This window comes from Strongylocentrotus purpuratus, unplaced genomic scaffold (assembly GCF_000002235.5).
Source record: "Strongylocentrotus purpuratus isolate Spur 01 unplaced genomic scaffold, Spur_5.0 spur5_scaffold_12, whole genome shotgun sequence".
In the NCBI taxonomy this organism is placed as follows: Eukaryota; Metazoa; Echinodermata; class Echinoidea; order Camarodonta; family Strongylocentrotidae; genus Strongylocentrotus; species Strongylocentrotus purpuratus.
In genome coordinates, this window is record NW_022145597.1 from 13,945,086 (window position 1) to 13,958,182 (window position 13,097).

The 13,097-nt window shown below is 39.4% G+C and overlaps 1 protein-coding gene across 2 annotated transcripts in view; it reads left to right on the forward strand.

The window, feature by feature from the left end:
* The window catches only part of LOC579053 (FERM, ARHGEF and pleckstrin domain-containing protein 1), a 99,529-nt gene that overhangs the window by 57,442 nt on the left and 28,990 nt on the right, over window positions 1–13,097 (forward strand). For both annotated transcript variants that reach the window (XM_030981863.1, XM_030981864.1), the window contains exons 5-11: window positions 3,498–3,576; window positions 4,939–5,036; window positions 5,717–5,840; window positions 6,665–6,908; window positions 10,489–10,652; window positions 11,002–11,064; window positions 12,231–12,712. In XM_030981863.1, coding sequence (XP_030837723.1) covers window positions 3,498–3,576; window positions 4,939–5,036; window positions 5,717–5,840; window positions 6,665–6,908; window positions 10,489–10,652; window positions 11,002–11,064; window positions 12,231–12,712 — 1,254 coding nt within the window. The remainder of the gene's footprint in view (window positions 1–3,497; window positions 3,577–4,938; window positions 5,037–5,716; window positions 5,841–6,664; window positions 6,909–10,488; window positions 10,653–11,001; window positions 11,065–12,230; window positions 12,713–13,097) is intronic.

Below are 13,097 nucleotides of genomic sequence, written 5' to 3' on the forward strand. Positions count from 1 at the left end.
GCTTATTGAATTTGTTAGAATTACCTGCCATGGAGCAGGCAACAGAATCATAGCAGCTTAGTATTGCTAGAATATTGCTATCTATCAGTTAAAATCAAATACAACACGAGAGGAAGTTTTGGGGGCTTACCAAATATGTGCATGGGCTTTAAGTATATAGTTTTTGCAAGTTATCAAGCTGTTACAACTTGTTTATTGGATGCATGTACTTGATTCTCTCTCAGAAAAACTGGTTTAAAAACCTTGACAGTTGACACAGACATCCTGAGAATCACTTCCTTTTAGTTTTATCAAACCTTTCATAGCAGATGGGCCAGCAGGTTGTCTTGTAATCTGTGTCTTGTAATCTGTGTCTTGTAATCTTTAGGTAACCTCTACCACATTCAGACACTTACAATGATGGTAAAGGTGGGCATCATTTCACCAAACCATAATAAGTTCATAGACATCCCTTTGAATTTTGTGTTCTTTCCAAGAGATAAATTATTTGCTAGAGACCGTAGAATGAAATATTTGTTTCACAACGCAATATTGTGTGTTTATTGTCGGCGGGGTATGATACTGTATATGTACTACAGGCTGCTTAGTCTTTTGAGCTGATTGTATGCAAATTTTATAATTTACTGGTAATAATTATTACGATTGATGTGATTAAACATATTGAAATTATGGTAAACAGTTCTGTTTGCCTATCTGTCCATCTGTAGTAGAAAAAAAATTCTTTCATAAGGAAGGAATAATTGTATGAATACAAGATGCATTGTATATTTAATACAAACATACAAATATAACATCCACAGACTGCATACAGTCCCACGTATAGCTTTCCATGTTTGTGTACACACACTTTAACAAGCTTGTTTTCACTACAGCCTGTATCAGAAAACAGGAAACTGGCTGCGACTTGGGATATAAAGAGGATCTAGGCTTAGCCATCACTTAGACCTAATCAACGACTTCCAGGCAGGGCAGGAGGGAGGAGATTGTTACCCAGCAAACCCTCTATTTATCGTGGTTACCGGGCAAAAGTCGTCACCTCTAGCATTTCAGTATTGGATTTGTTTTGTCTGGGGGCGCGTGGGGGGCTATAATTAGACTAGGTGCATGATGATGCGTAACTTGCCCACTTTAAAGTTTATCTAGAGAAACAAAATACCCGAGATGGTGATGATTTTTATTCTTAGAGATGGCTTAATTATTGCTCTTCTTCCTCACACCCTAACGCTCTTTAATTTTTTTCTTTTTTTGTTCTCATTTTTTTTTGTAAATTGCATTCTGCTTGCTGTGACATGGTTGATTATATCTTGGCCTTCAGTACATGTACATTTACACACCTTGGTAAAGATAAAAAAGGAGAATAATTATTTGCCAATTTTACAGAGTACTTACAGCTTCTTCAATTAGAATGTTAAATTGTATGACATTATTATCATGAATTTATTGTTAGCCTGAGCTCAAGGAAGAATAGAATTTTCCTCTTCATGATAAGAAGTTCAGCTGGGTCTGTAACATAGATGTTCGACTATCCCCTTTAATTTGTCTTTCTCCTTTTATGAGCGAGAAAGATATGAAAAGCAAATGTAATCCAGACTCATTTGATTTGATTTTTGTTGATTGAGGAAGGAGGGGGGGGGGGGTCATTCACTTCAAGTGATAGCTCTAGATGCAAGATAAATCAATGTTTTCATGACACATCTCAACGATCATGAACGTGCAATTATCAGAAAAAGGTTTCTTCACAAACCTAAGGTCATTAAACATATGTATACTTGCATACTTCTTATTCTATGAATGCATTTTCAAACTTTGGATCCATCAGACAAAATGGCAACAACCCATAAATGAACATTGCACATGCACATTCATTCATAAATACATAGCTGTTTTCACATGAGGTCATTTCAATACAAAGATGTGTACTGGTAATTTAGGCCTGACTGAGAGCATTTACATGCAGTTGTTTTGATGGTGGGTGATTTCAGTACGAAGGAGTGTAATTTAGGCCTGAAATCCTGCCCTCGATGGCAGAAATTACGTCGTATAATCCAAATCAAGCCATGGCAATATCCCTTCCATTAGGTATGGGTGAATGGTATACTGTAGATTAGGCCTGTTTTCATCAGCTTGAGATTGCCAAATATCCCACTATTTAAACTATCCCGATCGCAAATTATCCAGTTAATTTGCGTCTTCATCAGCCCGAAGTTGCAATTAGCGGGATACTTGGTCGAGATAATCATCCCGAGTTGTATTGGGCTAGTCTGCAAAATATTTTGCTATTTGTCTGGTGCGTCATCACCAGCCCGAAGACTTGCACTATACGGGAACACTGAGCAAAATATCTCGAGCTTATTTCTCAAGCTCAAGTTTAAAGTTTTGAGGTCAAGTCTCGAGCTGATGAGGATGCGATTTGTAACTTCGGGATTATTTCCCAAATCAAAAATCGCGGGCTATTTGGCAATCTCGAGCTGATGAGGACAGGCCTATTGACTGACTGTCTCTGACTCATCCTCTAATGTTATCGGATGCCCTAGCTATTGCCGTGCCATGCTACTCCTGCGGTATTGATATCCAGTGCAGGATTTAGTCCAATCTCAATTTCATTCAGACATTCATTTATTCATTCATAACAAAGATGGCACGGTTCAGCTCACCGATCCTGGGAGGAGTTTCGTACCTCGGTCCAGTCGACAGGACGGACACCAGACGGACAATAGACCGAACAAAAGAAAATGATATTTCCTCAATGGCGAAAAAGTAATTCGGTTTGGAGTCGGTCTGGTTTCGGTCTGGCGCTGTGACGTGACTGAGGTATCAGCTTGGGAGGTTGGGAGAATCAGCCCATTGGACGCTGAACTCCCTCATTCCCCTCAAGCTTAACCCTATCAGAACAAGATTTTTTAAAGGGCTAAATTGATCACATGTTGTTCTTCAAATTGGCAGCAAAAACTATTGTTAGACCTCACTGATAATGAAGCATCATGCTTAAAATCAAAATACATTTGTATTGTTTAAAATAATTCTTTTTTTTGTGTGGGGGGGGGGGGGGGTCTTAATACTATTGTAATTACTCTACGAATGTAACGGTCAGATTTCATGAAGATTTCATTGTTATTTTTTGTAGGAGCAATTATTGTATTGTGGTGTTTTAAGGGAATTAATTTTATATTCTTAAATAGCACTACTGAGAATCTCTTAGTTGAAATTTTGCTTGATTTCTTTTATTTCTTTCAGCTCCCAACAATTTGTTATTTGTTCATATCTGTCAAGTTCTAAAGATTCATTTATTGTGAATACATTTAATTTCAATTATTTCTTTCAGCTCACATTATTCCAATTTTCAGTCACATTCTATTTATCACGTTCATTAATTGTAATTTTGTTTAATTTCTTCTGTTTCTTTCAGCTCTTAAGAAGACGTTATTCCACTTCTCAGTCGCGTTCTATTTATCACATCCATTAATTGTATTTTATTTATTTTCTTCTGTTTCTTTCAGCTCCCAAGAAGACGTTATTCCACTTTTCAGTCAAGTTCTACTTATCAGACCCAGGGCAACTACATGAAGAATTCACAAAGTAAGTGATTAATTGAACCATTCAAATGTTATAAATGTATTCTTGAGTTATGGGACCTGTTTCACAAAGCCTTTTTCCAATAACAATCGACAAAAATCATTGACAAATCTGCTGATAACCAATCAGAAGCAAGGATTTCACTAGCTTATAACAAAAACTGTCATTTGTCACTTCATGATGACAAGTTTTGTGAAATGGGACCCTGGCAATGATAATATTGAAATTTTCACGCAAAATTGAACCAAACCCACATTACATGTTTAAGAATACCAACAAATGCCTTGTTATCAATAATCATTTGTTTTATTAGTAGATGTAGATCAAATGAAAATGTAATTGAGATTAGTATGACAATTCAAAGTGGGAGTACTATTTCTGTCCACTTCAGTGAATTCTTATTTTACTCTTTATTTATATGAATCCTTTATAGAGGTTATTTTGAAATAGAATAGATTTTCATTTCCTTTACTTCAAGATGAAAATATTTCCTCATGTGCCATTTTGTAAATCCAGAAATTAGAAGAAGAAAAAAAAATCAACAACAAGCAAACCATGTAAAATGTATTATATTATTGAATATTAAATATTTCTGATTTCTTGCCAAAATTACTGTTCTGTTGGAAATGAAAAAGAAAAATGAAACTGGAACTGAATCTGAAACACAAAAACAAAAAATCCTTAAGATTGTTTGTTTCGAGAACACTTGACGTGTGTTTACTAAGAATTTGAAAAGGAAATATTTTCTCTTATAATTTGTTTGTCTTTCCTCTATCTTGAAAATACATGAAGTATAAGAGTTAGATCTAATCCTTATGTGATTGTAATTACCAATCGAAACAACATTTTTGTAATGTAATACATATTGATAGTTTAAAGATGTAGTTGAGTTTTGGTCATGCAATTGCATTGTGAAAGAAACGGTGTGGAATCGACCAGAAAAGGTTGATCATCTAGCATATAAGAATTTGTGTGTTTTGTAAGGTTCTGGAATCATCAAAATGATAAAAAAATTGGCCAAGTCTTGGTAAAGTTACAAACACTGTACACAGAAAGATGTATATGGGACTACACGAACATGTGGCATAAAAAACCTACCCTGGAGTTTTACGATGTTACATGACATATTTAGAATATGAAGGCATTTGAAGAGCCATGCTTTTCAGGGAACATGTCTTATCTGATGTTCCTCCACACTTGCATAATAAGAATGATAATGCTCACAAATTATTTTCACCTCTTCCCAGAACTCAACCTTCTTTTTAAAGATGTTCTTACATGTAGCTTTTATGTTCTATTATCAATTGTTGTATCATAGGAATAGTTTCCAATCTCATTTATGATACCTATTCTCTGATTGGACAGATACCTGTTCGCCCTGCAAGTGAAGAAAGATCTGGCCAATGGCAGGCTACCTTGCTCAGAAAACACAGCAGCCCTCATGGCTTCATATATCTTACAAGGTGAGTTCAAATTGTATGATTTTTAAAAAAAATGATAATAATAAATCTAAGTCATTCAATGTGAGATACATGTACATGTATTACTAGAATTTCTCAACTGGTGAAATGGCAGGTACAGCTGTTTCAAACCTCGGGTTTGTTGCATCATGCATTTAAAAGAAGATTTATTGATATCTGCTCAGGTATTTGAATGGAGGCTTCATCTGCATTTCAAGTTATTTTCAAATGCCACATGCCACACTTCAACTGAACAAACCGCAGTGGTTAATTTTCTTTGATTTATTATGTGCTGTTTATAGGCCTACTATTATACAATTTGTCGTAACATCTTGTATGAATTCTGAATTATGCAATTTGTTTCTTTCTCTGTCATAGTGCATTATTATTACAAGGTATTTTAAATACACTGTAAATATTGTGAAGATCATGATTCTTAATTGAAGAAACATTTTAGAGGGACAAGATGTAAATGTACAAGATACAGTCAATCCTGCTTTAGTGACCACCTGTCTACAAAGACCACATTTTTGTGTTTCCCTTGGGCAGTCACTATAGACAGGTTTGACTGTATGTTACACAATATATGTCGTACATGACTTCTGCTAGAAGAAAATTACATTTACATGCATACCCGACATACAGTGATTGAAATGATGTCATATTTTTGTTCATTTTCACAGCTGAGGTTGGGGACTACAATCCGATGGAGCATGACGACGGTCGTTACATCACAGCATTCCGTTTCGTGCCCAACCAATCAAGACCGATGGAGCTCAAGATTCAGGAATACCACAAAAACCACATGTAAGTTGTAAAACTTCTCTCTCCCTTTAAATAACCAACAGAAATCTCTGAAAAAAAATCCCCTTTTTGTAACTTTTTTTCTCATTTTAAAGAAGAAGAAGGAAAAAAGTTTGTGGAAAGCTCTCAACCATGAATCCTGTCATGCTAGTTTCAATGAGAATGAAAATTACTTCTGCTACAATAAGTGAACATGAGAATAGTTGCGTCATTAGAGGTCATGACGGCCCAGTTTCTCAATAGAAATCTGTGAAAACATGCCTTTTTTGTAGGTGTAAACATTTCCTGATTTTGGAGAAAAAAAGAATAAGTTGGTGTAAACCTCTCAACCATAATCCACTTGTGCTATGTAAAGGTCAACGAAATTGAAAATGATTTGAGCTATTTGTACAACTAAGTGAGCTCGAAATCAGGTGTGACAATAGTAGTAACTGCTACGAAATTGGTTCTCATGTGTTTCTCAACAATTTTGATGAGACTTACAGAAACATAAGAATTGAAATGAGACCAGTGATAATAATCATAGTTGTCATAGAATAGAGAGCATTATCATTTACAGAAAAATTGAATAAATAAATAAATAAATAAATAAATAAATAAACAGTTATGAGTACAAAAATATCACAAGCCATAGCTGCACTCTGACTTGTTTCTTAGGGTCAAACATTTTTGGGGTCCGAAGTGAAACAATGAGGACTGAAGTGATATAAAACAGGTCATAAACATTACATAGATTCAGAATCGAGTTGTGAGTGATGGTACCGTGTATCATCTGTTGAGAGACAGAAGGGCGTTCGCTAACTCATGTCTATCCTCTCTCCCTTCAGTGGTCAGACGATGGCCGACGCCGACTTCAACCTCCTGGACGTGGCGCGGAGGCTGGAGATGTACGGGGTGCGCCTCCACGCCGCCAAGGACTACGAGAACGTCCAGCTCTACCTGGCCGTCTCGCACCAGGGCACCCTGGTCTTCCAGAACAACACCAAGATCAACACCTTCTCCTGGGCCAAGATCCGCAAGCTCAGCTTTAAGCGGAAGCGCTTTCTCATCAAGCTCCATCCAGAAGGATACGTAAGTTATTGCTGAATATATTACTCATTACGGATCTTGTATCGAAAATAATATCGCTAGTGATATTCGTTTGTCTCACAATGTATGGTCAACAAGGGATCTAAAAGATCACGACATTTTGTGTGCCGCTGCAACACTTCGTCAGGTGAAAACATCTAATGTAAGCGTGTTTTAGATCTCTTGTTGACCATACCTTGCGAGACAAACAAATATTACTAGCGATATTATTTTCGATACGTCAGTTGTTTCCACAAGGAAAATTTGTTGTTATTTATGTGTTACTAAATCATTGATAAATTCCATTTTCTTATTTATCTGAAAAGATATTTTAGTTGTTTCAACAAAGAACATTTGCTGTTCTTTATTGGGAGTTTATTGAGAAGGAATACTATGCGATCATAACAGGAATATTGTTCCATGATTTATGATAATGAGTGCTTCCCATTTCTATGTCCTCTTTCATTACATACTCATTACTACTACACGTATGCATTGCAACATGAAGTTACAAACGCTGCATGTCTGAAAATGATCCATAGCATCGAATGGATTACAGACAAACTGCAGCGTTACTAATGGTCATGATGATCAGTCACATGTGCTTCTAAAGATGTTTGCGTCGGCTATTTCCGAACCATCGGTTATCGAGAGGGGAGACGTGAGATAAATTTGGATAGTTGGAAACAAATGCTTATGAATAATTCTAGGGCTTGGTGACCTAGCTGTAGCAATCCCTAGGCCATGCTAATTGCAATGAATCTGGCACTGAGCAGTGGAGAGGTTTGAATAATAGAGAGCTTTTTATTAAAGAAAAGATTGAGTTTAGGCAAGGGTGGGCAAAGTAATTAACTTGTGAGGTTTCTTATTCTTTTATCCCTGCTTCAATTATTTCGATGCACATTCTCCAATCCCTGGGGAGCAATCCAGCCAACCGCCATTTTACAGAGATGCAAAATGCTGATCTAACTATAATTACAAATTTATATTTAACCTTCCTTGGGGATACATTCATTTTCAGAATATTCTCTTCTTTTTTTCTGTGTAAAAGCAATATTTTATTAGTCCATCAGTGCAATTTGTCTGCTGCTGTGGACTTACAGGATTATTTTTTCTGTCATGGATCCTGTTTCATAAAACTTGTTATCCATAATAAGTTACAATAACTGGTATAAGCAACTGAAATCATGGCATTTGATTGGATGAGAGCAAACGTGTCATAGAAATTGAGCATTTGTTATTGATTACAACAAGTTTTGTGAAACGAGGGCCCTGGTCAGGGAAGAAATGGCTGCCCCATTGGGGGGTTGTACCACACAACCCCTTTGGTTGCATTAACATTCCACAATGCATACTCGGCATGCCACATAATCTGTCCAGGTGACAGGGACTGTACATCACGTATCCTCTTTCTCCCCATTTTGCATCTGCCCCCCCCCCCCCACCGTTTTCTACGACAAATGCTGCGGTGACAATCGCCCCATGGTCAATCTCTGGCTTCAACCCTGTACCTTACCCTTTTAATCCTAAACTTTAAAGGGAAGTCCACCCTGGTATTACTAAACATAGAAAAATGAGAGAAACAAATTAGTGAAAGTTGGGCAATATCCGATTTAAAATAGGAAAATTATGAATTTTTGAAGTCGTCATCAGCAAAATATAAAGTGGCCTGTTTCTCTCATTTCTCTGCTATCATGGTTGACTTCCCTGTTAACCAAACTTAAAACACATAAGGCCTGTATTTTGCAACTTTGGTCCGATGGAGGCAGGCCTAATGGGAATCCTAACCCTGTATCTTTGCAGAAAGAGAATCTGGAGCATGCATGTATTGCAACCCAATCCATTGCCTCCTCCATGTACCCTTGCCTCCCCCATCCCTAGACAATAAAAGGCCCATCAGAATGTATTATTCAGATTTAAAGCCCATGGTCATGAGATAGTGTTCATATTTCTAGAGTACTCGTAAAACTTTATGTACATGCTTTATATACATGTACATGAACATCCATAAATTTACTGAAAATAAATGTAGAACATTAATGATAGGCCAATGCAAGTCCATGGGGCGATGGGATGGGATGGGATGGAGGGGGGGGGGGGGGGGGGGGGGTGCACGGGTCTTACTTGCTGATTAATTGGTGATGTTGATGGAGGGCATTGTAGTAGTTTATTTTAATGTTCAATTTCTATCTTTCCCTCCCCCTCTTTTCTCCTCTTTGTGGGGGAGGGGGGATAATGTGTTACCCCAGCTATGCCACTGTATGTGACTGCCACACAGAATGTTTTCTCCTGCAAACGACAGGGAGAGGCAGAATGATTCAGTATTAAGTGTATGAGGGGTTTGTGAGGGTCATGCATTGATGATGTGTTATGATCACATGACCTTTGTCAATTGAAGAGATGGATGACCAGTCTGAGGCTGTGTATCGGTCTCTAATGATGATGATCTCATCAATCAGTAGATAGATGAAGAGACATATAGAGAGAGAGAGAGAGATAGAGAGGGGGAGGGAGTGCAAGAGACAATGAGGCAATGATAGACAGAGTGAGGGGAGATGGAGACAGAGAGGGAAACAGAGACGGGAAGAGACAGACAGATATACAGAGAGAGAGAGACAGACAGACAGGCAGACAGAGAGGGGGAGGGAGTTCGAAAGACAATTAGGCATTGTGAGGGGGAGATATAGACAGACATACAGAGAGAGACAGACAGAGACAGATGGGGGATGGAGTATGAGAGACAATGATTCATTGAGAGACAGAGCGGGAGACAGAGACAGACAGACATACATACAGAGAGAGAGAGAGAGAGAGAGACAGACAGACAGACAGACAGACAGACAGGCAGATTAAGAGAGAGAGAGAGAGAGAGACAAGGACAGCAGGGGAGAATATCCAGCATTTAAGCTCCAGCAACAGTTGCTCATTTTAACCCTAGTCCAGTTCCTATCTTCACTGTTTCTAACCTGAACCTAAACCTAAACCTAGCGTTATATCCCATCATTAGCTCTACAGTATGCTTTTCATGAAAGAAATTCAGGAGCAAATGTCACCTGAGTAAACATTATTTTTTTCAATGAGAGAGAGGGAGGACGGAGAGAGAGAGGGGAAGGACGGAGAGAGAGGAAAGGGGAGAGAGAGAGGGATGGGAGAGAGAGGGAGGGCGCGAGAGAGAGGGATGGGAGAGAGAGTGCGGGCGCGAGAGAGAGAGGGATGGGAGAGAGAGGGAGGGCGTGAGAGAGAGAGAGAGGGAGGGGGGGGAGAGAGAGAGAGGAGAGAGAAGGAGGGGGAGAGGGAGGGGGGGTTGGAGACAGATAGACAGACAGACAGACATACATGTATAAGCATGCAAAACAAACTCATTTTGGATGATAGTACCCTTAGTATGGTACCTCAAGAATGGACTACACACACACTCAAGAAAGTAAGATTACCGACAGTCCTTGTCAGGACTCCCCAATCCTCCCCTCTCTCTCTCACATGGTGCAACCGTAAGCCTACTGTATAAGAATGGGTATGTCTTGGACATACTCTATACCAATCCCCATACATAATTTACCAACTCTTCTCTCACACCTCACAGGGTTATCCCAGGAGTACGGTGGAGTTCCTGATGGAGACCAGGAACGACTGCAAACACTTCTGGAAGGCCTGCGTAGAGCATCACGCCTTCTTCCGTCTCACACAGATCAAGTACCCCAGATCAAGAAGGCGGCTCTTGAGCAGAGGATCAACATTTAGATACAGGTAAAGCAAGGGGTTATTCAGAAAATATAAAAACTCAGGAAAATCAAGCTGTAACTAATTGTCCCAATGGAAATTGTTATGTCAAAGAGACAGATTTTGAGCAGGGGATCAACATTTAGATACAGGTAAAGCACGGATTATCATCTAGAAAATACAAAGAGCAATGAAAATGAGCATTTAATCAATTGTCTCATTGTATTAGTTGTCTTCCTGTTGATCTCAACTTTACAGTCCCCTATCTCTTATTAACATAGTTGTGATTGATATTAAACTCAAATAAGTTGCAACTTGTAGCAACTGTTTACATGACAGTTCTGTTTACATTTTTTTTTCTCTCTCTTCTTTCCAGTGGAAGGACTCAGAAGCAAGTTGTTGAGCAGGCCAGAGTTGGAGGAAACTCAAGATCGTTAGTGTAAGTGTGTCTAAAAACAGACGTGGATAGTTTTTAAGGTTCAGGCTTCATTAAAGCTAACCTCCAGTAGTGGTAAAAAAAAGAAAATTATTTCTCACAGAATCAAACGAAACTTACACTGAATGTTCAAGATTACAAATAAATGACATGTGCCAAACAATTTTGGAAGAAAATGTATACTGGCTGAGTAATGAGCATAGAAAGACAAGGAATCAAGGTAGTACCAACCCCGACAACATGCGTGTTGTCCCATACATAGCTTTCTGTGTATGTGCTTGTTACTTTACCAAGACTCGGTCAAATTTATTATGATTTTGATGACTCCAAAACCTTGCAGTGCACACCAATACTTACATGCTACATGATCAACTGTTTCTGATCCTTTCCACACCTTTTCTTTCACAATGCAATCGCATTACCAGTACTAAAGTTTAGCTTTAAAGCAATGTTCATAATATGCACTTTAGAGTTGGGTATAATTGGAAAGGAGAAACAGGTTATAATTTACTGTAAGTGTCAATGTGTGTTTATTTGTTAAGTAGAACTTTGTAGATTCTTTTTAATTAATTTTAAAAAAATAGATAAAGGGATTGTGTTGTGTGGATTAGATCAGTTATCGTCCATAACAGTGTCTGCAAAATGAAACTACAGTAGGCTCTGTACTGAAGTTACTCTAGACAGCACAGCCAGAACCTGACATATCTAAGCTCTGCTCAAGGCTTAAGGAATTGTGGTTAAGTGGCAAATTAGAGTCTGTGCTTGCAGACTATAGATTGGCAGTCATACAGATGGTGTGGATGTTGTTTGAAATCACAGTCCCTGTGAAAGCATCATTATCGGAAGCAATTGAAGGATGTAGTTGGTAGATATCCTTCGACCATACTCATGCTATTTTCTTGGTTATTTACTTGTACAGTCAAACCTGCTTTAGTGACCCCCTGTCTACAAAGACCACCTGTTTACAACAAGCACATTTTTTGTTTCCCTTGGGCGGTCGCTGTAGACAGGTTTGACTGTAAAGGATATTTGAATGTAACCGAGTAAACTTATTTTGTTATGGATAATAATGTATTCAACGTGGCCAACTGAAGTGATTGTTTGTTACATTTTCCTGTTGACGAAAATGAGGTTCTCACACGTTTTGTATCCATTTTATCCATCTGCAGGACACTGAATGCATCCAGGATGTCAACAAGAAGCCTTGGTGCTCCACGGACCACCACCCCTCTCACCATCGACATGACAGAGACAATAGTCACTGACCATCACAGTGCGCCTAACCTGGCCTTCCCAGAAGACCCCACCTATGCCAAACCTGACATGCCTAAGAGTCCTGTCTCAGAGTCACCGACATCCCCTCCGTCATCGACACCCATCACACCGGTCCATGACAACTCCAGAATCGCCATCCACAAGGGCCAGTCCAACTCCAGTATCATGTACGAGTACACGGTGAACGACGACAACTCGCAGCAGACCCAGGCCGAGGTGGACTCCAGCCAGGCAAGCAGGCTGGCCAGTTCCTCGGGTTCCTTCAACGCCAGGATGGAACCGGAGCCGATTATGTCTTCGGGAGAGACCAGACTGGACGCCCTCTCAGATGCGGAGCCCAGGAGGAACGGAGACATCAACATGGGAGGCAATCAGAGTATGCTTTCTTCTAGTTCTTCCAGTTTAAGTGTTGTTGATGAGCATGGGGAGGAGGAGGTGAAAGAGGAAGAGGAGGGGACGCACGTGGTCCGTCCCATCGCGGACATCTTGCGTCCCCTCCTCATTGGGGGAAAGTTCACTTCCGAGGACTCTGATAGCAACTCCTCCCTCGTCTCATCCAACCTAGAGGATATCGAGACGGAGGGGGACAGGGAAGGGGAGGACGGGGAAACGGAAAACCCAGACTTTGATCTGGGATCGGTTTCAGAAATGCTAAGTGAGATGGATACGATCAGTCCCTCGGAAGTGGAGGCTCGGATTCATAGCGAGACCACCCTAGGCCTGCTAAGCGAGATGAGCACTCCCGGCACTTTCACCGACAT